General features: G+C 45.8%; 1 protein-coding gene across 1 annotated transcript; it reads left to right on the forward strand.

Moving 5' to 3' along the window:
• The first annotated feature begins 473 nt into the window (after nt 1-473).
• Nucleotides 474-27,212, forward strand: LOC135370494 (uncharacterized). The gene is made up of 7 exons (XM_064604255.1): nt 474-599; nt 6,327-6,421; nt 7,559-7,778; nt 10,028-10,186; nt 18,336-18,433; nt 21,453-21,669; nt 27,044-27,212. The coding sequence occupies exons 1-7, from the start codon at nt 504-506 to the stop codon at nt 27,074-27,076; spliced, it is 918 nt and encodes a 305-aa protein (XP_064460325.1). The 5' UTR covers nt 474-503; the 3' UTR covers nt 27,077-27,212.

Consider the following 27,212-nt stretch of genomic DNA (forward strand, 5'->3'; position numbering starts at 1 on the left):
ATCCGCATTCATCTACATTCAACTGGAACCATTACAGATTGAAGTGGTACCATTCTGGGACCAGTTGAGGCTTTAGTTACGTTCAGGATTTGGAGAATTCTGTTGGTAAGCCGAGCGCGGGAACCTGTTTGTTTACATCGTCGTAGTGATTACCACATCATTGCTCTAACCACATCGTCATGTGGTTAGGAGCAAGGACTGGCAGATGCACAACCGTCTCAGATTGTTACTTAATCTTCTCTCCATTATGTTCCTCTTTCTGTTACTCGAAAAAGCGTCCCACGACGATTGGAAAACATCAGACGCTTAACCGAACAGCAAAATCATTCGCAAACGATCAGGAAGTTTCCAGATCTGCAGCACTCTCCTGTCGACGATTATTTGATCACCTGCACTGCCGTTAAATCATCCTTTGTAAAACACTTGCGCGGGTGCCGTCAAATAGGGTGGGTCTGGAAGCATCTCCTCACACGCTACGTGAGAGGCATCCCTGCTGCACAGTCATGGCCTACGCGTCGAGACTTCCCGTTATGCCTGCTGCTGTTTTCGCCAAACGACGAAACACTGAAAACCTACCTGGCATACACCTAATATATGACGTACGTATTTAAGTATTCTGTTATCATCTGTTCTATATTCTGTCTAATTTAATCTGGCAATCTAAAGAACTGTTTGTTTGCGTTACTTGAGTGCCATCTGAAGCAGCAGGCATGTCCGAAACACTGGGAAAATTTATTTATTAAGGGCATCCACCACGCCATGTTGACACACTTTGTGTGTGTGTGTGTGTGTGTGTGTGTTTACCGCGTGATGTGAACACGCTACATTGAGGAACTGCATTCAAAATACCTCATCAAGGGATGGGCTGTTCTATCATCCATCGCTCATCACATGAAATGCCAATTAATCAGTAATCGCGGTCCGTCCGCGGTCCGTCTAGGGTGCTGTGTGACAGCAACTCAAGACGTTTGTAATTCATTCCGCATCATCTCGAAACGCAGGTGTTAACTTGTCGGAGAATAAGAAAACCAACGGTTGTGTGCGAATACAGGTATAGGCGACGACATTTATGATTGGTATATCGCTCGGTATCGCTTGGTGGCGCTATAGTTCCCGGGGGTCGCGAGAACTGTCGTCTGCAATCGTTCCGTCGTTTCTCGAACTGTTTCGAATGTTTCCTAAATTTCCCGAATTGAAGTGCAACGCCAGGTTAAATTCTGCAGGCTTGCGGGCGGCTGCTGCAGCTATAGCTGCTGCGTGCGTACCACGTGGTGCGTATTCTAGGGATTTAGCCCCACCTGCCGGAAGCTCCCCAAACTAACAAAGACATACTCGAAGAAGAGGATGCCGGGGATGCTCGCTGACTTGACAGGCATAGATACACAGGAGGCATTGGCTATGCCAGCACTATGGCTTGTTGCTTTAAAATTGAGCTGTTCAGTACGAGTAAATTCAGAAGCGTTTAATGCCATACAATAATGCAACAAAACTTGGATAGAAATTTACGAACCCTACCAGAAGGGAAGCCTAAATTCTTGTCAATACGCTGCGCAAGTGGGGTACAGCACAAGAGGATGTGAAATGGCGTGTGCAGCTGGGCGCACTCCAAAAAACTGGACTTGACCGCATGAAACACTCTGCGTCAACCATTGTCAGGAATGATAGGGTTATCGCTTCCCATTCGAGGAGGGAGGTCGTTGTGCGATTTTTTGTGTCAATTATCGTGTATCCAAATATACACAAAAAGGCGTACGCTTCGCTCTCTCCTCGAGCCAGAAGCGATAACCCTACACTCTTATACCCCTGTCACACGGGCATTTTCGATCCTGCTCGACCGAACCTGCTTGAACCCAATGCAGATCGGATGGTGCTACACGGCCGCTTCCAAGCAGGATCGAACTTTGATCCTGCTTGACTCAAGACAGTTCCCATAACAGGATTGAGAATTTCAAGACTGCTCGACGGCCGCCATTTGCATCCTCGACCCCGGTGAACTGTCATAACTTAAGACGGACATGCGCGCGAAGCTACAAATGATGCTTACATCGGTATACGATAAATTACCACTAATATCGCTGTTATATAGGAAACGCGAAATTAATGAGTTCCGTTTATTCATTTGCACAGGTCAACCATTCAATGCGCATTGAAAGTGGCCGTGTAGCAGCGTCAAAACTCGAGCGTGCTCGGGAAGTTCGATGCAGATCGGATTCGAGAAGGATCGAAATGCCCGTGTGACAGGGGTATTATAAATGGTGGTGTGGGGGGGGGGGGGGTGAAAGGGCTTGCCGTTGTCGGCCTCACGTATGTGGGCAACGTCACGACTGACGCCCTGGGGAACTGTGCGTCCTGGGCCGACTTCTAGGGGAACTGTGCCGACATATGTCTGAAAGCATCTGAGGAAAACCCAGCAAAAACCCCAGACAGCACAGCCGGCACCGGGATTCGAACCCGGGTACCTCTTATAAATGAACTTCACTACATAGCACGCTCCTAGCCAACTATCATCCCGAATGACAACCTTCTTGCCCTAGATTTGTTGAAAATGGGAGGCGGAGCCTATTTTGTTCATTATGTACGGCACAGAATGGGCTCCGCCTCCCGTTTTCAACAAATCGGAGGCGAGAACGTTGTCATTCGGGTTTTAACAGTGTGTATACGTACTTTATTTAGCATGTAAAGGACTTTCTACAGTTAATCGCAGACAGATACATCATACATACACCACTTAGAGGCCGCATTCACATGTAGCAACTTGGTAGCTCCACCCACAAGCAACCTTACGGCGACCGCAGAGTGTGGGTTCGAATCCAACTGGTGGAGTCTTTTCCTTATAAGCCGTTTGTCACATTATAGTCTTTTTTTGTGCGAATAGATCATTATTACCTTTTAGAATGGCAATCAACTTATCTTCGTGACGGTCGTAAAAAAAGAAACAAGTTATTTCTGAGCTGCAGGTGCAGGATTTGAACCCGTGAATGCACGAAGGAAATCCTCCACGCCCCCGGGAGCCACGTGACAGTACTCCTCTCGCTGATTGGCCAGCGCGCGAGCAACTTTTCAAGTTTTCGTTCGAGGAGCGATTACGAGCAACTCGAGTTGCTGGAGGTTGCCGGTGTCGGCCGACTGCCAATAACTCCAAAGTTGCTCATACTTGCTGGAAAAACGTGTGAACGCTGCCTTAGTATCTGACGCGATCACTGGATCGCGATTACACGATTATTACAACTGTTGACATCCCTGGGAGCCAAATCAGCTCAAAAGCCCCAGTTGCACGAGCAATTTTCTTTCAGATTCTACCCATAAAGGCAATAAGTTCGTTGTTGGTGTCTACGGCAGACGCTTTCTTTTTACGGGGCTATTTCCCGGGCATCGTTGTCTGACGGAACGGCATCGCAGTTTCGGCGTGCTCAGATACGACGGCATCCGTCGAATATGCATCTTCTCGAAGCTTTTGACTTTCCACGCTTGTGCAGCACTTTATCGCCGTTGATGACGAATTCGTCGTGCCGTACGACATCGCTGTGGTCAAAGTGCTTCTCGCAGACACGTGTGTGTGGAGAGTCAAAACTGAGCTGCCCACCATCAATGCGATGGATGGCACGTTTCCACTTCTCACGCTTGTCAGAATACGCAGCAAAAGCGAACATGTATACCTTGCCATCCCCCGAATAAACAGAGCGACACTTGATAACACAGCATGTCTCTGGCATGCTGCTAGCACACGGTTATAATGCGAGAACAGCCGAAAAACGTGTACTGCAGTGGGAGACGTCTCTCTCCCGCGTTCCGATGGCAGCGCCACCACGCGGGCGCTCCGGTCCCTGGGCAAAGCTTCCCCATAGAGTTACGGAGAAGCTGCGTGACCAGGAAGCTATCAAGGGACCGTGGCACAAGACTTGGGCCGAAATTCGGAGTGCATTTCGGTAGCATGCGGCGATGCACTGAAAAAAGTTGGGTCCCGATTTCGGTCCGGCCAGTTTTCGGAGAGTTTCTCGTGCCACGAGGCTTAGCCTTTACCGTTTCCCTGTATTGCTACCCGTCTATTATTGCATTAAATTTCGTTTTTCTCCCGCCGATAAACCATGGTCACCTCGAACAGAAAGTGCGACTTCTAATACAGGAACCTGACCCGTTTAACCCTCCCGGGAGCTCTCTGTTGATCGACTGTTCCTTTGTGTACCTGCTTGAAGGGCGCGCATGGTTCCTACGGCCAATCAGGGGCGTCCTAGAAACGTCACCGTGACGTCATGGGCATCGATCTCGCTCACCTCTCCAACTACGTATAGAGGCGCTCGCGTCCTCTTCAAGATGGCGGAGAAAAGTATGATTGAAAGAATAAATCGCCCTGCTTCATGCCTTCTTCCATAAGACACGCTTCAAAAACTTGCACAAATATTATAATTAGAGCGCGTGGTTTGTAGCTGTCTTGGCTGTTTTCGTTCCCGCCGTTCCCGCGATAGTAAATTTTTCTGCTCCCCCTTCCCGACAATGAATAGTCTTCTCCGCAGTAGTTTTGCCCTGCGGAATTGAACAGTGCTGTCGCTGTTTGAGTTCTGTTCGCCGGAAAACTCCATCGCACAGGAAGGGAAGTTACGGCAGTTTCGGGTCAGCGCCAAATATGTAGCTGTTGTCTGCTGTACTATCGTTCATTGAGTGCTTCTGCTGGAGTCCGCTAGGTGGCGAGCAGCCAGCTGGAGGGAAGCGCAAGGTTGATTGTACCGCTTCATAGGAGCCGGGAGAAACTATCCGGGGAAGTCCTACACCCTTAGAAATGAACTTCACCGCATAGCACGCTCCCAGCCAACCATCATCTCGAATGATATGGTCATCTCTCCTGATTTGTTAAAAACGGGAGGCGTACGCCTCCCGTTTTCGACAAATCAGAGCAGATAACGATATCATTCGAGGCAGTTTTCGAAGTTCAATTTGAAAAAAATAAGCTTCCCGCAATGAAAAATTGCCTAAAGCCTTCCTCAATTGTGGCGAAAGTTTCCAGAAGATAACTGCCGAAAGTTCGACAATCCTCCGGCGAGTACGTAGCCAGATAAATTTTTTTATCACCTTAGTACGGCCCTTTCTCTCCTCAAATCGGCAGCGATAACTGCATGAAACGGCCTATTGGTTGGCTGAGAGCGTGTTTGCTGCCAAACCGAATGTGGTCTTGGCAACCGACCGGAAGCGGTGCAGAAAGGCCTGTATAGGACCATCGTTCGTAACAATTGAACCTCTGCACTCTTAAAAATCATGGTGGTGGTGGTGATGGTGCAAGGGCTTGCCTTTGTTAAAATTCTTAAAAATGAACTTCACCGCATAGCACGCTCCTAGCCAACCATCATCTCGAATGATAGCGTTATCTGCCCCGATTTGTTGGAAACGGGAGGCGTACGCCTTTTTTTATGACACTTCTGCTGTTCATAATTGTCACAAAAAAGGCGTACGACTCCCGTTCTCAAGAAATCAGGGCAGGCAACGATATTATTCGAGATGATGGTTGGCTAGGAGCGTGCTATGCGGTGGAGTTCATTTTTAAGAGTGTGTCTGCAATAAGGGGAGAAGTCGAAAAATCCCAAACCGAGAAAAGGGGTCTGATCTGATTATCCGTCCCATTGACACACATGCCCTTTCCTGTTTCTTACCCTCCTGTATAGCGTGCCAATAAACTGCAATACGGTCCTAAATTTTATTTGGCAGGTACATACTGGTATGCAGGTGTCATTGCACCAAAAATTGCAAAAAGGGGATAAATCGACTTATCCCCTCATTGAACACAGAGGTTCAATTGTTGGCGCACAGCGTGTTATAAATCCGTTCAAGTGCTGTTTTCATTATCCTACTATTCTACGTCAGCAGAAATGCAAACATGGGTAAACGCACATGAGTACTCTCACGGTAAAAAGGGGGAAAGTAGTACATCCTACTAGTAGTATACTTGTGTCCCTTTGTGTTTTCATCATCTCATCATCGGTTTGAACTTTCTGTATTAAGTGTACTGGGGTAGCCAGTTTGACTTCGTCGAAACTAACATCCCCATTTTTTTCTTTATTCACATCACATCACATCACATCACTAGTAGTACTTAGTACTTTGTAATAACCTTCCTGAACCTTTCCTTTCTTTTTTTTTTTTTTTTACTTTGGATTAAACATATCCCCCCTTCCTGAAGGATTACTGCCTGTCGTTCCGCCGCTGACAATTTTATACGTCAGCCTGAGCAAGGCACAATAATCGTGTGCCTGGAAGCGGGAGCGCTGGAACGCAAATTATGCCTTTCAACGGCAGTTTTCTGTAGCATTCGCAATGAAAAGTGGATTCTTCCGTTTCAGACTCCAGTCATATCTCACATGGGAATATTTCCGAGATCTGTGTTTGATGGCCTCACTGTAAGCATGCTGGCTTACACTGAAAGAGATCCAATCAGGTAAGTCCAGCATGTCTCGATCATTTCTGACACCCATCAAGCTGTGACGCGTAAAGCCATTTCGATGTTTTTCTGTCCGCGTACGATGAACATTCTCTATACATGCTATTGCACCTTTTCTGCTATCTACAGTTGAAACAGAACGGATTCGAAGATGGATTACAGTCACAGCTTCTTGTCCCGTTCTATACGCTACACGTGGAATCCGAGCACGGTGACTGAAAGTGCCGCACTTTATTCGGAGTGCAAAATCTTGTAACACATGATGTGGATATCATACCAGTAGTATATGACCAGCTCAAGAAGCCGGCAAATCACACAGTGATCTGGACGCGATTATTGAGCAATTACAGCAATTTGCCCCCCCCCCCCAGAGTAATTAGGGTCATTCAAGGAGTCTTTTGACTAATTGGGGAGCATCAAAGACGTGTCCAGACCACTGTGTTACTTGCCGTCTACTTGAGCTGATAAAAAATTAAAAAATGAAATAAATAGACAGAGATAGAATGAAGGGAAACAATTTATTCGAAAATCAACCATGACATGGCGAAAGAACCGCTCCGGGGTGACCAGCGGCCGCCATGTTTCTTGTCGTCGCCGGCTAGTTGCAGAGAGTTCATTCTGAATGCAAAATATTGTAACACATGATGTGGATATCACAGCGACCACTTGTGCCGAAAAGGAAAAAAGAAAACACTATTGTGTGCCCGCTGTCTGGTGAACAACATACATCGTCCTCCCTTCGTCATGGCGATTTTTCATCAGAGACGTGTACTACTGGGCTTCGTATTAGCTAATGAGGCGAGTCTTAGATTGTGTGTTTCAGAAATACAATCTTCAGGACAATTTTCACGGTTACCTAAAGGGGTCGGGAGCTTCGGTCTCCTACCCCGCATTCTCGAAAAATCCATTTTCCTGCTCATTCAAGTAAAACGACGCAAACATAAACGCGATAGCAAATAAATGGCTCAAATTATAATCTCTCAGACAGAGCTTGTATGTCGTATGGAATATGCAGAGAGATAAAAACACAAGCGCACTTACGTGTGCATGAACTCAGATTTCTTCTCCAATTCACTCGCGGCCAGTAATGGCCTGTGAACCTAATTTGTCGTGATGGCCTCATTCTTTGACTAGGTTTCGAATAGTTGTTGGGGCGGGCCTCGTATGGGACCACTTCGTGGAAATGGGCGTCTTCGATGACGCTCGTTATACAGGTTATGGGAACTGTCTTGCTTACAAGACCCAGCCGGAATACCAGAAAGGCGAAGTGATAGAAAAGTCAAATGTGGCGATCCCTCAGCCCCATCAATACGTTTGGGTTGAGTTCTCCTTCTCCGGGACTAAAACGACTCAGGTAAGTAATACATTTGTTGGGTCTGTATTAAGAACGTTAGAAAGCATATTGACCATCGTGGCATTGTTATATCTTCCTGATAAGTTGCTAAAAACACTTTGTGAAAGTATTTTAAAAATGCAGTTTTTGTCGTTTTTGATTCGTTTTGCAGAGAGAGGTTGTGCTTTCGTGCCCTTCCCACGTACTTGCCAAAACGAAAGTTGCCTCTTAAAGGAGCCTTAAAGTGGTATCTAACATGGTCAAAAACCGCTGTCATCTTGTAAAGCAGTATGTGAAGAGCAATTCCTACAAAATATTTCTGTCCAAAGTTGTTTCACCTCAACGCAATTAATTTGCAATATCGATGCTGTGGTGACAGGTCGGAGTGCTCCAATTGCAGACCCCACCCACTCTTGTGTGACGTTTGTGGCAGGGAGCCCCTTCATTCGTTGGTAGAACAAAAAACAGTCTGCTACAAATATTGCGAGCTGTTTCTTGTTGACCTCGCTCTCTTATGCGATTTATATCTCGCTTTTTGAAGAGCAAAGCATATGAAGCTTTATGAAGAGCAAAGGAGCCCGACAAAACAAGATTGTGATCACAAGAGTAATATTCGTGGCTTCTGCGCATTGTTGAAACCCAGAGTAGCAGAAAACAAGAGATGAGCACTAGAAAAACAACTTTGTTTGCTCTAATGACGGCGCCATTGTGACGGCACCTGTAGCACTGAGCCAACTGGTCAGACAGGCTGCATACTGTCGGGAAGCACCGGGGTATCGCTGTACAACACACAGTTAGACTCATGCAGGAATTTCCCTACACCCCTCCCTAGGGAGGTGTACACACTTCCTGTATTTTTACAACACCACCCTGAAATTTCTCAGGTGACCCCACCCAGCTCGGCCACCAATATGCTCTAGTAGTGAGTCCGGCGCAGCGAATTACATCCTGTGCTGTCAACCTTGGGTTGTAGGACCACAGCCATGCAGATGATCGTACCATGCATTTGTCGAAACCCATTTGAAAGTGACTGTTCAATGCATATATTGCGCGCATGTACGAGCAAAAATGCGTGCGGGCACACAAACTCAATGTGGATCATCAAGAGCCATTTACGCACAACTCAATTAAGCGAGGTATTCTGCTTTTTTCGTCTAAGGTTTTTGCCGAGGTGTTCATTGAGCTTCGACTTGAGGCAAGGTGCTAGTCCTTTTTCTTTGTCGGTCGTGTGATTATGCATCTTAACGTTGAAATGACGTTCATAATGAATCTGTATTCTACTGTACTGTGTTCTAACGTAATAACATGTACAAACAAAACGGGAAAGCTGCGCAGATATATCACAATCGTGCCACGATCCTTTCCGTGTCTAAGAAAAATCCCGTAAGTAGAACCTTCTTCCAAGCATCCCCCCCCCCCAGCAGTGAATATCTGGGGAAATCACTAGACTCGTGCTGCGCCACTCGTTCTTCCCTGAAGCCTACGACACGACCTCGATTTGTTGGGACCGCTGATACCACATCAGCGGTCCCAACAAATCGAGGTCGTGTCGTAGGCTTCAAATCCTCTGTTTCGGACATCACGCAGCCGGAGAGCGCATGTCGTCTCCGAAACGGTAGCAGACGCTCTGGCCTGCGCGGTGTTGCCAGGGAGATGAACGTGTATTATATTTCTGTTGTGGGGAAAGCTCACGTTACCTTGTGACGTTGATCGAGTTGAGTGGGCCAATCGTTGGACGACGGTTGAGTACCTTTTTTTGCTTTGCTTTTTTTGTGTGTGTGTGTCCCTGTGATGCTGGCGGTGCTTTCCCTTTCTCGTCTGTTTTCTCCCCCCCTTTGGCGGTTCTGGGTGGTTGTGGACTTTCGTTCGCTTCGAGTGAAATAAATAACAAAATGCGTTCGCCGTTTCTGTTACACAAAGTGCTTTATTTTTCGGGATCAGAGTCCCGTTTAGAGGTTTAGTTTCATTTAGGCGTACGCCTCCCGTTTTTTAACAAATCAGGGTGCGCAGTGATATGTTATTCGGGATGGTGGTTCAGTTCAGGATCATGGTGTGCGGTGAAGATCTGTTTCGAAACTGTATGTATATGACGTATATTTATGTTTCTTACAATGATGAAAGATCATTGTTAGACTCAAGTGAACCGAATTCGCTACGCAAACACCTTCGTTTACGTTTCTCGTTCCTACACTCTCAGAACTTGACGTGCGGTGCATTGTCCTGTTATGTTCGTATGCACCTGTGACATGATTTTCTGTCTTCGTTCCCAGTTCTATTGCAACGGCGCCCACCTCGGAACGCACTCAATACTGGAGTTTGACAACTTTAATAGCTGCATGCTATATCCAGATAAGACCATCAACAGCGTAACAGTCTTGGAGATTCACGCAACATATCACCCTTCAACGTCTTCGACTTTCTTCTCTCCGGTCAGTATGCTTTTTATTCGAGTACAGGAAGGACTGCCGAGCTCCAGACGCCAATTCGCTCAATCCGCCTTTTCATAGAGAGCTGGCGCGACTGCTCGGCTAATTTGCAAAGTAGTAACTGGTTGTCAATCATGGCGTCAATAAAACCAGAGTTCGAGGTACCTCATCACTGTAACTAAGTCCCTTTTTTTATTGGTAACTTGATACTTAACTCGGTGCTTTTCAGCTACTCATGCGCGCTGCACGGGGTGTAGTGCTATTTTTTGTCCAAAGAAGAGCGATTCTAGGGTTGTGCGGGTCCTGAGGCAGAGACACATCGCAGGGCCTGTGTCACACCAGCAGTAATGAAAAGATAAGAAATGATAAGATTTTCGCAGTGGAAGATTTTAGCAGCACGCGAAATAGGCAGCAGGAGAGAAGGGTGCGAAATCCTCAGCTTGCAGAGTTGGCGGATTTTTCTACAAAGTGGGACTTTTTTTCTCATCACATGACGAAGTGGCACACAACACATCCTTCTCCTGTTTCTGTTTTAGTTGGAGATTGCGCGTGAGATTAAGTGCATACTTGATATTCAAAAAAAAAAAAAAGAAAGGAGTAATCCCTGGTTTGGGGCGTCATGCCGGGGGCCTATGCAAGTGCGGGGACTGAGGCGGTCGCCTTACTCGCCTCCACCCCCTATCACCGGCCCTGGTCCGAGGTGACTTGGGAGTAATTAACTCGTTCTTTTTTAGGTAACTCTGTAACTGCGAGTTACATGTCAGGCTGAAGAACATCGTTATCAAATTAGTTACAATTTTCACACGGTAACTTAACTCGTAACGAGTTCTTTTTGATGGGCATCTTCTCAGTCCATGAATAAAACCATGTGGGTGCTGTCGTCGTTGGCCATAAAGGGTTGTGTTGTTGACTGATTCGATGAGTCACCTAACTAAAGTACATAACCTGAAGTTCATGAAGCGTCCGGGATGCAACATTGTACCTTGGAGGGTACTCACCTGTCATTACTGGTGTTCTGTGCTCCAGCAGCCAGTAAACAGCCTACTTGTTCTGCTCTGGGTTCAGTCGCTTGCAATGCAACCGAAAAAAGTCGAACTTGTTTCCCTTGCTGTACTTTGCTTTGCAACTGCTGAAGGAACAATGTTGCTCCCACCTTTATCAACTAATCTTTCGCTCCATAAGTTGACAAAATGCTGCCTCTCACACTAGAACCCGAAACTATATGGGTACGAATGGTAGACGACGATTGCGCCGAAGTCCCGATAGAATACTCTACCTTCTTGCGCATACTCCGTTAATATTTTATGAAATGGCCCATTGATGCGACACTAGTGAGTCTTAGTATGCCTTGGATAAGGTTATCGTGCCTATCAGAACCAATCGCAGTCGTGTGTAATTCAGAATCTTACGCACTGATTGGTTCCGGTCAGGGATTTCCCTACACCCCCCCCCCCTGCATTTTTGCAACACCCCCCTGAAATTTCTCAGGTTACTCCACGCAGCTCGGCCACCAACACGTTCTGGTAGTGAGTCCGGCGCAGCGAATTACATCCTGTGCTGTCAAACTTGGGCTGTAGGACCACAGTCATGCAGATGATCGTACCATGCGTTTGTCCAAAATCATTTGAAAGTGACTGTGCAATGCATATATTGCGCGTATGTACGAGCAAAAATGCGTGCGGGCACGCAAACTCAATGTGGATCATCAAGAGCCATTTGCGCCCAACTCAACCAAGCGAGGTATTCTAAGGTTTTCACCGTTGATTGCTAGGTGTTCGTTGACAAGATGGTAGTCTCTTATCTTTGTCGGTCGTGTGATTATGCATCTTAATGTTGAAATGTCGTTCACCGAATGAATCTCTATTCTAATGTACTGTGTTCTAAAGTAATAACATGTACAAATAAACCGGGAAAGCTGTGCAGATATGTCACCATTGTGCCACAATTCTTTCCGTGTCTAAGAAAAATTCCGTAAGTGGAACCATCACCAATCATGACCCCCCCCCCCCCTTGAAAGCTCGGCACCCCCCCCAGTTGTGAATTTCTGGGGAAATCACTGGTTCCGGTTGATACGGTTCGAGGCAAGCCAAGTTATCAACGGTCTGCTAAAGCTCTCTACTCTCAAAGCGGAGCTTCGCCACAAAATAGGCTGAAGGCCAGAATGGATCTGCGTACTACATCTTTTCCTGTCATTTATCGCGTGTTGGAATCCTCATTCTTAGAAATGAACTTCACCGCATAGCACGCTCGTAGCCAACCATCATCGCGATGATACTGTTGTCGACCACACCTGCCAAAAGGCTGACGTGGTTCCAGCACATCAAGGCCCTCTCTACCACGACAAAGAAATTCGTGAACGTGCACAGCGCATCTCTCGAGCGTCGTGGACCCTCGTGCAACTATCTCCGACACGTCCATAACGCACTTGTGCTGGGGCTGCTAGGGTACCACCTCTAAGCGCTCCACCGGATCAGTAGAACGGGTGAGCGGGATCTCCTCAACGGCCAAGCGCGCGGCCTCTGTGTATGCCTTAGACTGCCACGTACGGTTGAAACCTACACAGACTTGTGGAGGCACAAGAGACGCCCGTGCATATTCTACGGGACAGACAGACGCTGTGCATCTTTGCGGCGCTTCCTCACGCAGCACCCTTGCCACTACCTGCTGTCCATTGAGGATGCCCGCCTCGCATCGGCCTTTGGCGTCGGAGTCCGCCTGCTTAAGGCTATCCTCCCGGATGGCTCCTCAGCTGTATCATACGTTACTCCTTTATGGGCCATCCCCAAGCCCCAGGTATTTACGAGCGTCAATGGCCTAGGACGAAAGAGGGAGACGCCGTTAGCCGTTGCGCGCCAGCTCGTCCTCGAACACCTATCGGCACAGCATCAACAGCGTCAAGCGATCTATACAGATGGACGGATAACACTTGATGGGGCCACTGCAGCGATCTACGTCCTGCATGGTAACATCGAGCAAGTTTTCATGCTCTCCCACACCACCTCCTCCACCCAAGCCGAGCTCTTCGCAATCCACGTGACATTCAGGCGCATCACAACATCGCCCCCAGGAACCTGGACGATCCTGTCGGACAGCAAGGCGGCACAGGAGACACTCGACTCACACTGCACCAAAACAACCGACGACCTACTACAATGTCCCTAGCCAACACCGCCCTTGCTTCCGGGCACAACACTCGAGCAGCACAATGTACTGAAACTCGAGCGCAACAGGGGTGGGCGGTATGTGTCTTACCAATGTTCTTTAGCTTCACGAGTATGTTTAAAGGTCAGCTATGCCGATATCCCAAATAGTCAAAACGGTTGTGATATTCTGAAAGCCCACGTCCAGCTCTCCCCAAAATGCACCTTCATTCTCCCAGTTCGGTACAGTACCATGTCAAAAAAACAGATAATTCATTCCGAAACACACATGGGCGCAGCCATTATGACGTAGATGCACCCGAACGGGCATTGTGACGTATACGCGCCTTCGTACTTGTCAGTGGATTCCAGCTACGGCTTTTCGTGGCTTCCCGTATCTGTGCCCCTGTGCTTGAAGATGGCGAGCAGCCGGGTTCCGCTAGTTCCGCGATAAGTAAACAACGCAGCAGCTGAGCAGCTGCGAACTCATTCGTGAACCAAGCTCTGTGCGATGTTGTGACTGGAATTCGTGGTTTGTGTTTTGTGAGCACGAAGAATTTGTATCAAGTCGCGTCTGCATTAGCCCTTTTACAGCACTTGCATATTGTAGGGTCAATTATCTTAGGAAATTGACTGACGTTTCGACAGCCGTTCTAGCAAGAAAATGCCGACAGCGTGCTATTTTAGCAGGAGAAAATCGTGCAATGTACAGGGTGTGTGCAGAAAAACATGACCCGCATTTTTACATGTGACTCGTTGTCTACTTAGCCGAGGAACTTCCGGTGGCGCACAACGGCGTATTTATGCGTGCGAAAGCTACAAAAAAATCCTGGAAGCCATACTCAGTGTAAACAAAATAAACAGAGCGTGAAAACATGGGCTTCCATGTATTAGAATAGGGCGGTCATGACAGTGCATGGTAGTGGATTTCGGTCTCATGAGAGTTATGTGCAGGCACCGCTAGGGGTACTGCCGATGAGCATCCATGTGGGACATCGTTTCGATTTATGCACCGATAGCTCCCCTAGCGGTACTTGAACACAACTCTCCTACGTGCACCACGTTGCCCTTTCACATACACCCTATTGTTCACCATGTTGCCCTATTCTGATGCACGGAAGCCGACGTTTTCGTTGTTCCGTTATTTTTTAAGCTGGGTATGGCTTCCACAATTTTTCTACAGATTTCGCACGCATAAATGCGCCGTCGTGCGCCAGCGGAAGTTCCTCGGCTAAGTAGACAACGAGTTACATGTAAAAATGCGGGTCATGTTTTTCTGCACACACCCTGTATTTGAGAAACCGCATACTGCTATGGGACAAGTTTTACATACGATTTACAAATTTGCAACAACGTCGACGATGTTATGGAACGACGAGCGTAAAACGAAATACAAATTACATTTTAAACTTTTTGTGGGATTCTGTGCATTTTCCAGAAGGTTTCCTTGAATCACACATTCCCATGTCATGCTGCTTCGTGTGGCACGCCACAAACTACTGCATTTCATGTCTAGCATTTGGATATTGTTTGTAATGAGCACCGTAGCACAAAAACATTCACAGGGAAGTTCCAGAAGCATGTGGTTGCACACTATGTAGACCCAAAAGAAATACCATAGCACATATTGCCACTTATAGAAATGGTGTTTTTAGAAATGTGGGGTCTGAAGAGTTGGGGCATAGCTTAGATCCTAGAAATCAAATAAGTGGGTGCACCTTATCCCTCTGCAGAGTGCTGTTTCAATTCACAACTGAGCCTATGGGGTGTAAAAGTGGTAGAGGCAATTTATTTGGCTTGTCGTCCTGGGTGACATCACTGGCCAGCCCTCCGTACTCAGGAATTATTGCAGAAATCCTCTTGTATTTAATATTTATCACGTAGGACATGATAAGCGATATGTAAGTTGCAACCCTGTCAGCAGCATTCTCGACTGCCTCTTACCTGTACAGTTACAGACATTTTACCGAATTATTCACCAAGGGCAGTCTTACAGGGCCCATGTAACTTGTCTTTGTGGAAGTTATGCGTTAGCATACCCATTGCACATGAAGCAGAATTATATATGCTTAGACATCTATCATCTATCTAATCTTCTGAACCATATGTGTGGATGCAGACGAAATTATTTTTATGCTCATGCTGTACCTTCCTAGTACTATATGTGCACACGAATAACAGTGAATATATGTGAAGTGGCAAAAAACCATTGCTAGACTCTACCATCATTGTGCCCCTTTAACTTCTCTACATTTATGTCTGGGAATAGGGAATATCCCACTAGAAAAGACAACATCTGTGTATTGTTTTGCAGGCAAATAAATATATTTATTTACATTTTCCATCAATCAACAAATTGGGACCTAGTGCAAATATAAATGTCATCAAGGAAAGTACGTACAAATTATTCCTATGTATTCAAATGCAGATATGAATCTCTTTTTGTACCTCAGCACAGTAGAGTTTGAAAATTAACACAATGCACAGCATCAGCAATCTTAGTGTCTCAAAAGGGGAATCACATAAAGCTCCAATATTAGCCTCTGCAATCAAAGTTCCAAAAGACAAAGTAGTTAAAAAAAACTGAAAAATTGGTTGCCATTGTGATGTGTACTACTATGTGCAGTTCATGAATGAAACATGCTACCTCATTGTATTGCCTCCATGTAAGCACTAGAACAGGCAGCTTTCTAGGTTGCTGTTTTTGTGTTTTTCTATGCTCTTTTCGTTTTTGTTTTCTTGCAACAGCAAACATAGCCAGCCACACACAGGCAGCAAAGGACAATATGAGACAGCTACAATGCGACTGCTAGATCTCAACTGATATGTTTATTAGCAGACTCTGGAATATACACATATATATTGCTAAACAAATCACAATTTACCCAACAGAATAACAGACAAGAAAAATGGGTTACATATCTTCCCCTTCTCCTCATTCTATTTCACAGGCAGCCCTAGTATCATTCTGAGTGTGCCCGTGCGTCCCCGTTGAGATAATGCATCTCGGACAGAAGCAAATCCAACAGCGGACTCCTTACACATGCAACTCTCTTGAATTTCTCTAACCACTTGTTGTTTAAACGCTGCCTTGATCTCTGTGTTCTGGAAATTTAGGCAGCGTCCAGGGTCCCTGCAATGTGTTGCCAAGTTTCTCAAGGCCATCCAAAGTCTGTCCTTGGCTGCCTGTGATACAGACTACAAACTACAGATATAAATACAGATACAAACTATAGATACAAACTACACCATTTCAATGCAGTAGGAAACACAGATTTGTAAATAGCATCTGTAGATTGCACTGTACATAACCCCCCGTATAAAGGATCATAGTGGATACTACATCTTGTAGTATCCAGTTTACCAGTTCATCCTGTTCATCCAGTATCAGTTCCACATGTTCGATGCATGGTTCGATGTCGTCTGCAACACCGCGCTCGACTGCTTCGCCATCTGACGGAAAGGAGCTGAACCACAGTGAACCACAGTTTGTGTTTCAGCTCCTTTCCGTCAGATGGCGAAGCAGTCGAGCGCGGTATTGCAGACGACATCGAACGTGTCGAACTCAATGCAGACTAGTTCTCTGCGACGCCGCTTTCGACCGTGTCGCTATCTGAGGAAAGTAGCTGGAACACAGGTATAGCCGATTAGGCAGCGGCGGTTTTTTAATTTTCACGATTTATCCGCAGAGTAACAGACTAGGCGGTATTATGGACATAAAATTTGGGGGCATAATACGTCCTCTAACGTCTGCTTTAGCTTTCCGACACTGTTCTTATTTGTTTTATCTTCGTTACAAACCCCGAAGTTTATCTTGGCGAACCCTGTATATTTCCCCACCTACATCTGCCACACAGCGTCACACGTCTTATTGAAAAAGACACGTTACTTCAAAGTCAAGACGACGACTTGCGCTCACCCTGGTGTCGCAGACGAGAAAACATTATTGCTGAGAAATGTCACGCGAAAAACTTGCTCAGCTTGCCCCGTCTTCAAGTAGCCCCACTTTACCCTGCTAAGAAAGATACCCTAGGAGTTACTTTCAGGCAACGTTCGAATAGATATCTGTGGTAACAACAACAACTTTATTTTGACTTTGGAGAGTGGGGAGGTTCATCGCCAGATATACATACATACTCTACCCTATTGCTGGTGGGAATGTAGGGAATAAAATAACGAGCCCCTTCACAATAACGATCCAAGTCCGATGGTGTCCAGAAATGTCAAAAGAGCTCTGAGCGCAGAGCGTTGCTGAGCTGGATTGGGCCAGGGACCAAGCAGTTTCGATAGGGAGAAAGGGCGAGAGTCCAGCTGACGAAAAGACTCGGAGAGTGCGATTCGAGAAGGTTGCTAGTGGGGGCAATGAAGAAGAATATGCTCCAGATCCTCAAGAGCACAACAGTGGCAGCAGGTGGGGGAGTCAACTTATCTCAAGCGGTAACGCCACTGAGCTGTAAAGGCCACATCGAGTCGCCTTCGGTGGATTAATGCACCAATTTGACGAGAGGTGTTTCGTGGCATGCGGAAAGCGAGCGTTGGATCAACTCTGCTCAACATAGAGGGCGGGGGGGGGGGGGGATGTCGATTGCCCATTGGCGGGAAGCCAGGGGTGTCACGAGGCATCGCAGAATGTAACGGCGGTCTCCTCTCAGCAGAACAATACTGGTCCGAATCCGATACGAGAGTGCTGCTTCTGCGACGCTGTCGGCCTGCCCCACGACACCACGATGGGCTGGAACCCACTGAAGAACTAGCCTGTGTCCTGCTGCGTAGATAGTGTGGTAAGCCATTAACACATCTGTGACTAGGGATGTGGAGGGGCCTAGTATGCCAGAATTTTCAATTGCTTGAAGTGCAGATTTGGAGTCTGTAATGACTGCCCATTTCCGCGGTGTAAAATCAGCGATGTGTTGTAGAAAGAAAAGGATGGCATAGAGTTCCGCAGCTGTGGAGGAGGTTGGATATCTCCTGATACATGTAGTAAATACTTCCCTTTTCTCTACTTGTAACAGGGAAAAGCGATCAACATTACCAATAGTGCAAACATCAGAGCAGGAGGACGGCTGGTTATCGTAGGAAACTTCAAGAGGACTAGTTCCCAGAGTGACGAGTAAGCAGAAAGTGACCTTATAGTGTGGAATATCATACACTATCCTGACATGGCACTTCAATGTTGCAGACAGCGTGTGACACATCTTCCTTGGCTCATTGCTAAGTCCTTACTTCGGTTGTGTCGTGCTCACATGTTGCCTTTTATGGCAAGCATTTATTCCCCCTTTTTTTAATAATTATATCCCTCTATTCTAATGCAACATTGGGTGACATTACGTAATACCGTAGCAGGTACCTCCGAATGGGCAGTTAGTAAGCACCAGTCAAGGTGATATTACGTGTCAACTCTTTATGAGATTAATTGGGACATTATTGTTGGGTGTGTTCTAAAATGCCTTCAGGTTGCTGCAGTCGACCTTAATCCTCTTCCTTTCCGGCAAGTTTTCGTTTTTTAGTTATTTATTTTCCGAAAAATCTTGCCCGAAATGAAGGGGATTGGGTAGTGTTCCTGTTCCGACACATAGCAGCGCGCTACGATAGCGCTACGAAACAACCTGTTCAAAACGTAGGACACTGTTATCTAACGGTTCACACTTGCAAACTGGTGCTAGCGCTATGATCAACCGGAACTTGGGCGTTCGTTTCCGGTCTCACCCATCATGGCGCTTAGGAAGTTCGTTCAACGGGCGAACCGACAGTCTCGGAACATTTCGGATGACAAGACTCGCTAGTTCCAATGAGGTCGGCGTGCAGTGCAGAAACAAGGAACGATTACAGTTCCGTGGCTTCCACGACGTCATCGCTCAAGGGTCTCCCCATTGAACAACACGGGAGAGAGGTTTTAGTCCATGAACTTTACTGCACACTGTAGTTCCAGTACTATGCGGTTTGGGGGAAAAAACGATTGCCTGAAAGTGTCTGTTCTGCAAAGATAGGGCCTCAACCCCCTGTGGCTGAGCAACCAACTGTCTTTCCCCTTGCGCACTCTATGTGCCAGCTGAAAATCCGCCGCTTCACTGCCAACCGCACACAGCTCTTTCAGCAAGAAGCTATACGCACCAATGCCTTCCTCAAATCCATTGACCCTTTGATGACATATGTTGTGCCTGGCCGCATCCCGCGCATCGAGGAATCGCTGATTCATCGGCTGCGGCTGAATGTGGCCCGAACTCCTGTCCTCCTATTTAAGATGAATCAGCACCCATCACCTCTTTGCCCAACGTGCAACGTAGAAGCCGATGTGCCACACATTCTCATTGCCTGCCAGCGGTACGAAGTCCACCGATCGAGTCTCCGGCGCCGCCTTGCTCATCTAGGCTACCGAGAGCTTTCCCTCGCGGTGCTACTTGGCCCTACCCAGCACGCTGAAGTCACGTCTGCGCTGACACGATTCCTTCGGGAATCTAAACTCCTGGGCATTCTCTGATGCGCAACGATTAGTGAAGGAGCTGTTACTTCTGTATTCTTTGATAATTTTCTGTACCCCAGCTGTTTTCTTCTGTTTGCTTGAAAGCATTAGGGAATAGCAAGCCCACACCGTGGCTAACCTTTCCCTTTCCTTCTTACTTTGCATTAAACATATCCCCCCCCCCCCCCTGTGGTGGTCTGAAGTTCGAAGTGGCTTGGAGGATTGCTAGTGGATTGGAGGATAGCGCGGTGTTTTCTATAATCGCTGTAGTTCGGAACAGGCCTTAAGCGTAAGTTTGTTGAATGTTGTGTTGATTGCGTGTACGAAATTCTATGGCCTTGGGGCTGTGTTTATCTGGGACAGACCGGTAGTTGTGTGAATGCAAAATTACTTGAACACCGGTATAATGGTGTATAAGGTGTGAAGCACTGCCTGAGCTCGTGCCACGCTATGGTTTTGTAATTGCAAGATAAAGGCGATATTTTCAGAAGGTAGAGAGAGGGGAGCTCTTCGCACTCGCCTACTGACTCACGCATCTACTAAGCATCTCCACCCTTCATACTCCATTTGCCTTTTTTTTCTTTTTTTTTTTTTTGTAGGGATGCAGAAATCCACGAATCTTCGAGTCCTAGGCAGGGATTCGAGATTCGTGAATCCGAATCACAGTGTCCAAAACGGTGAATCGAATCTTTGGAGTCCACCAACCACGTTTGTTTGTTTTTGAAATTGGCGCCTCCGGAGTCCGCCGAAAGCCTCATTTGACCGACGGGTGTTTTCGTGTCCGTTTGTTTATATTGCTCTGAAACCGTTGTTCTGGAATTGTTCAGACAGCAACTGTTACATTACAAGTCTAAAAGTAAGCTGGTTTTGCTTTTGATTGTTGCTTTTGTTTTATGAAAATTTCAGTCTGAAGAATTTATGTACTTCTTGTAGTCGACGAACAACGTATATATGGGTATAGTATCTCCGGAAACTGAAGCACTACTTAATTCGTTTTTTTTTTTTTATTAAACAAATCTATCATATTCTGCTTCGAAACACTTTTCACTAGACGCGTTTTCTTTTCTTTTTTTCCGTGGCTCTTTAAACTCTTCTTAAAGAAAGAATTCGAAAGATTCGAGATTCGTGGATTCGCAGAACCTTCCTTGGATTCAAATCCGGATTCGGATTCGAAAAACTTTGGATTCGTTCCATGTATACTCTTTTGCTATACTCGTGACGATGTGGCCATCAACGGCGACCCCATTGAGTCATTAGCCTCCTCCTCGGAGCATTTAACCGTGTCCTCTGCGGGCAATTAAGTTGCTGTTAGTACACTATTTGTGTGTGTGTCCTCGTTTCTTTATCTGGCTTTAAGGCTTTAAATTTTATCATATACTTCGTTATGTGTGAACGTTTGAGAAGAAGCATATATAATCATTAGCATGTTGTGCGAGAACGTGTAGCATCTTATCACTTCGAACGAGCCGAGCTGTGACTCAATTACATTATGGTGCCGGCAACTTCTCTCGAAAGAAATTACTTTCTAAATCAAGTATCTGCAACCACAGATTATTACCTCTTCCGAGTGACTATATACGGATCTGATCCTCGATGTAATGGTGCATGTTTCAAAACACGTCACGCGAGCTTTTATTTATTGATTTATTTTCTTGATGTCGTATTGCAGCATTCAGTTCAAAGTGCAGACACCGAACAAAGACACCAAGATTTGCACAATCAAGAAGCCATCGCAAGACGACATGACGATTGTGTTTGAAAGGAGGGTCACTAGATTAATCTGTCAGGTGGGAAACAAGGCAGTATGGAAACTGGAAGACTATGAGATTGACACCACGACCGAGTTCATCGTGGCTCAGAACTTCGAGGTCAGGCTCATCCGACAGGTGGGTACGAGAAAGCCATGTCTGAGGATAGGCTGACAGCGAGTACTATTTGTTCAACAAAATGTTAAAGGCACTGACGACCGGTAGAGCTACGACCTCAGAAAATTTATCTATTCGATAGCCCATGCCCTCAGTGCTCAAACTTCAGATTGTCCGTTCCACTTGCGCTCACGCAGTATTTTTATGAGAATTCAAATGAAAATAACGGGCAACGTTGTTGAAGGCCTCACCAACAGTGCATTGCTTGTCACTTATGGCGGCAAAACTACATTCCAAGCTAAAAACACTGTGTTTAATGCAAAAGAAGTCGGCTACCCTAGTCATCATGTGCAGCAAGTCAGTGCCATAGATCACTACTGCGCATGACAAATTGGGAATCGTCTCCCACCAGACGGCAGCCAGAGCCGTTTTACTGCAATTTTAGTCGTTTAATTGTTTGCTGTCTGCCATACTTTCAATGACCCCTGTTTTTCTTTCTGTTTTTCTTTTCTTTTTCTTTTTCCCTGTTCTCCCTGGGGCGAGAGTCTCTCCTTGAAAATGCCATGCTCATGTGAAGGCTCGCACCCATACGTGGGTTTGCGTTCAGAGGAAGTACGCGGGACACAGAAATACATTTAACACACATTTAATATGTAAGGGCTGAAGTGGTCTCACTCAGTATCCTGCCCATCTCGCTGCGGGTCCTCTCTATGAAGAGTCCGTGTTGGTCTACGGTTTCCCGCGGCAACCATCGCGCCAAACAAAGTCCGCGTACACACGATAAACTACGCAGGTGCGATTGCTGTGTTCACGACTGTGGTTGGCCGCGCCAGCCGCCGACTCTAAAGCGAAACGCACCGCCTCCAAAATATTGTCGCCACAGACGCAGCTGACCTGAAGATCTCGAATTGGCTTCATGATCTATGAATAATTATTTGGATGCTCATTGGTCTACGAGAATTGATGTCAGTTTTTCTTCGCGTTGATTTGGCGAGAGTCATTTGAATGAAGCGCGAGGATCCGACCTGTCGGTCGAACGGAGGAGAAAGAAAAACGACAGAGGAGACATCATGTCTCTCTGGCCACGCGTGTTCTCCTGCAGTACAACCGTTGTGCTTGCAAACGCTAGGGGGTAGTTTCGATGAAGTTGTGAGTGCTTCGGATTTCGATTGTGGCGAACAGCTAGTGTGAAAACTGAATGGCAAATCCAGCTGATCATCACAACATCGGAAAGACGGACATGGCATGAACACACACGCTGCTCTCAGCAAGAGCGGAACAGAAAGCGACGAAGTTGAGACTGGGGGGAGGGGGGACGAGAAGAGGCAGACGGAAAACCCGTGGAGAGAAGGGGAAGGAGGTTGAGAAAGGAGATCCGTCTGCGCAAGCGCACTTGACCCCAGCTCTTTTCCCGCGCTGCTGATCTGGCCCGTCGTGAGTGGCTCACCATAGTGGCTCCTGGAGATCACTTGGTTTGGGCGCCCGACATTTTCCCTGGACTATAGCGTCATGGGAGCTGCCGCGCCTCACAATCAGTTACTTAGGAGTCGGCTATCTCTGCCGTGTGACAGGAGCCGGCATCGATGAACTGTCGTCGTCCTGGAGAACAGAATGGGCCGATCATTCATCGTGTCGGTGATTCTCTTGTTGGTGTCGCTGTAGAGCGAGTACGTGACCGACGCCACCAAAACAACTTCGCCGACAATGTTAGACAAAAATCGGTGTCGCGTCGTCGCAGTGTGACACATGTTTTCCCGGACATAACTTTCATCGTGCGTTCTTAACGTCCCTCCGTGAGTCCACAGTCGGGATTTTACATTTTTACATTATGGAGAATTAATTCACCAGTTGGCTCGCGTCTACGCCATCTCGTCAGCAACAAAAGTGCAGTGAATAAGACATCAGAAAGCATTTGCTAATATGTATTAAGTGAAGATAGGAACTAATATTCCATTGGCCTGTTACAAACAGAGAAAGAAAATAAGAACACTTAACTTAAACGAATAGAGTGGAATATCGCAAAGTGGAAGGTGCTGAAACGAAATTGCTGCTTGAAAGGAACAATAGCCACAGAACTGTGAGGACTAGGACCCGTAGAATGCAAAAGTGTCCTGGTTAAGTGGAAGCAAAATTTGGGCACTTTCGTATAAACGGAATTACTGGGCGGGTTTCTGCAAGCAATGGTCTGTAGGTCGGGGTCCTGTTTCTGAGCGCAATGCATCCAAAAAAGGTCTTCGGCCCAGATTTGGCTGCGGTATTTTTTATGCTGATAACAATGGGACACGTCACGTCCGCCTGCAGCGTTTAGCGCGCGAAATAAGAACAGTGTCGACATAGGCCTACCTGGTTTATTTCATATTTCATATTTTATTTATCCACACAACCATCATACAAACAAAAGAAAAAGTGCTAGACCGATGGGACGAACCCGTGAGGCGGTCTCTATAACATGATACATAGCAACATTGTGTGTTGTAAGGCACCACACGAACGTAACTAACACAGAAGTGGCTCAACTTCTGAACATAAAATTTTTACATAATTTTCTAAATACATGTACTACAGAAACATCCCTAATTTCATGCGGCAAGCTATTCCAAACCTTTGCACCAAAGTAGCTTATGCTATTTAATCCATAGTTGGTTCTCACCCTGGGCAACCGTAACTGCAACGAATCAGACCTGGTAAAATGCGGTGTCACCAATTTCGTTATATTAATAGAATCAATGTGTACATGCCCATGGACCACTTTATGAACAAGTAATACAGTTCGATATTTGATTAACTGAAAAATTGGCTGCACACGTAGGTGCGTAAATGCGAAAGTAACAGATTCTCTCTGAGGCAGATGCAATATAATCCTGAGGGCTCTTTTTTGCAACAAGTAGACAGGGTTCAGGGTTGTGCAATAAGCTAATCCATACACCTCAACAGCATACGTGAGGTGGGAATGAACTAGCGCATAATAAACAGAGAGTAATGTTTTTAGTGGCAATAAGTTCCTAACTTTGGTAAGCGCAAAAATTCCCAGTGACATCTTTTTCCTTACAGCAAGCACATGTAGATCCCACTTCAAGTGTTTGTCCAATACTAGACCAAGGAACTTGGTAGAATTTACCTGACGTAAAGTTACACCACAGAATACCAATTCCTCGTTTGGGATAACAAATCTTCGTTGTGCAGAGTGAAACACAATATAGGAGGACTTATTTATGTTTGGAATAAGCTTGTTGGATGCTAACCAGTTTCCAAGAATTCCAAGCCCCCGACTGGCCTTTATGTATAAATCAACCTCATTTGTTGCAGAAACAAATATGTTTATATCATCTGCATAAAGAATGCTTTTCCCAGACAAAGAATTGGCCAAATCATTTATAAATACTAAAAAAAGAAAAGGTCCCAACACAGAACCCTGTGGTACTCCGACTGTGTTCTGTTTTATACTAGAACATGAGCCACCAATAGAAACATACTGCTGCCTGTCAGTTAAATAGCTCCTAATTAACTTTAACGGTAGTCCTCTAACCCCATACCTTTCGATTTTACTCAATAAAATATCATGATCAACGATGTCAAATGCCTTCGACAGGTCAACAAAGATGCCCAGAGTTAAGATATTGCGTTCAATATTATTTCTTATTTGTTCAGATATATCAGCAAGGGCAAGTGCGGTAGACTTTCCCTTCGTATAACCATACTGAGCAGGCGAAAGTAGCCTAGATGAGTTAAAGAAATGTTCCAGTCTCTTTAATAAAAGCTTTTCAATAACCTTGCTAAAAACCGACAAAATTGCTATAGGTCGATAATTTTGTACTTCAAGCCTGTCCCCTTTTTTAAAAACAGGAACAATTTTTGTCATCTTCAGTTCCGCAGGAAACACACCATCTTCAAATATCGCATTAATAACACAATTAAGCGGGTGCGACAGAACGTTACTACATTTTTTAAGCAAAGACGTGGATATACCATCACATCCGTAACTATTCGAATTTTTTAAGCCGCGAATGATACCATCAATCTCCTCTGGACATGTAGGCGCTAGAAAAAAAGTACTGGAATTAAAAGGGGGCATTGCTACAGGTTCATCTACAGCAGCAAAACTACTGACACTTCGAGCAACCTCTGTATAGTAGTTGTTAAAGTTTTCGGCAATCCTGGACTTATCAGTTAAAATGTTACCCTGGGAGTCCCTCATGGCATCAATCCGATTTCCTTTACCCTTTTTGTTCAGAGCCATATCAACAACTTTCCACAGCTTTTGTGTATTGCCATTAGCAGCCAAAACTTGCTCCTCGTAATAATTAGCTTTGGCTTTGCGTAACAGGTCCTTCAAAATATTCTGATACTTGTTGTAGCGAGCTTTTAAAGCATAATTTTCTGGACTATGACGACACTTTTTGTAAAGATTCGCTTTATGTAATATACTCCTCAAAAGTTCTCTTGTAACCCAGGGTTGCTTTGCTGTATTCCTTCTGGTAACAACCTTAACTTGTCTAGAGCGCTCCAGGATCAGGTCTAACATATTTGAAAATAACGTGTACTTCTGTAGCGCACCATCTACTCTATCTAAACAAGACCAGTCTATCTCGGACAGAGCATGCTCAAATGTAACATCATCAATTCGCGACACTGTGGTGCAAGAAGGGCTGCTTTCCCTCAAATGTTTTTCAGCAATATATATAATATCATGGTCAGTCATATCACTAGGTATGGTACCACATAGAACTGACGAATCACAAAGATTCGTAATAACATGATCAAGAAGAGACTCATGGCCCTCCGCAATACGAGTAGGTTTCTCGACTAACTAGTAGGTTTCTCGACTAACTAATGCCACTTGGATAGGCAATACAATGGCTGGATGAGTACTACAGGTACCTGAGTTAGGCCAACCTCCGATGGCAATACAAAAGCGCGTCCAATTATTACAACGATTCAATAGAGCAATGATTTTTTCGGACATCCCTGCACTTTCCTTTCTTCCCTGTGCATCCTCCACATGGTGGGGGGGGGGGGGGGGGGGCGCTTTGAATTTCATTTTTTGTCGGTGCTGTTAAGATGTAACTGTAATAACCACACACCTCTTGTGTTTTTTTTAACCCATTCGTAGTTGCGAGTATACAAATGGACTACTGCAATAGAGGGTCCCCCTCCAATGTAGTCATGATAGTATCGTAGTCGTTGGACATTGAATTTGGTAAGATCTAAAATTCTTGCGGCTGCACGGGCTTTCAGTCGAGGTTTCTGTCCGGTTAGTCCATGTTAGAGTTGTCGACCAAATCTGTGCCGATTACGATGTGTGTCGTGATCAATGGTATTTCAAGTAATACACTCCTCTTCTATACTGCACAGTGCATGTGATGGAATTTACTGAATAGCTGCTGTTGCTTTGCAGTTCACTGGGATGAGCATAGCAGATGATTTCTAGTAGTAGGCGTCGCTCTTCGAAGCCACAACGCACCAAAGCACTCAAACATTGTGCACAAGGACATCGCGCCCAGAGTTATGTGTGCTTGTAAAATATTGAATAAAATTGAATTTGAATAAAATATTTTCAGGCATTA

The sequence above is a fragment of the Ornithodoros turicata genome, chromosome 10, assembly GCF_037126465.1.
Source record: "Ornithodoros turicata isolate Travis chromosome 10, ASM3712646v1, whole genome shotgun sequence".
In the NCBI taxonomy this organism is placed as follows: domain Eukaryota; kingdom Metazoa; phylum Arthropoda; class Arachnida; order Ixodida; family Argasidae; genus Ornithodoros; species Ornithodoros turicata.

Excerpts from the sequence above, each read along its gene's own strand:
- LOC135370494 (XM_064604255.1), top strand. The coding sequence starts at position 504 with ATGGCCTACGCGTCGAGACTTCCCGTTATGCCTGCTGCTGTTTTCGCC. Across the intron at positions 6,422-7,558 it reads ACTGAAAGAGATCCAATCAG|GTTTCGAATAGTTGTTGGGG; the intron begins GTAAGTCCAGCA and ends TTCTTTGACTAG. Across the intron at positions 10,187-18,335 it reads CTTCGACTTTCTTCTCTCCG|GGAAAAGCGATCAACATTAC; the intron begins GTCAGTATGCTT and ends TACTTGTAACAG.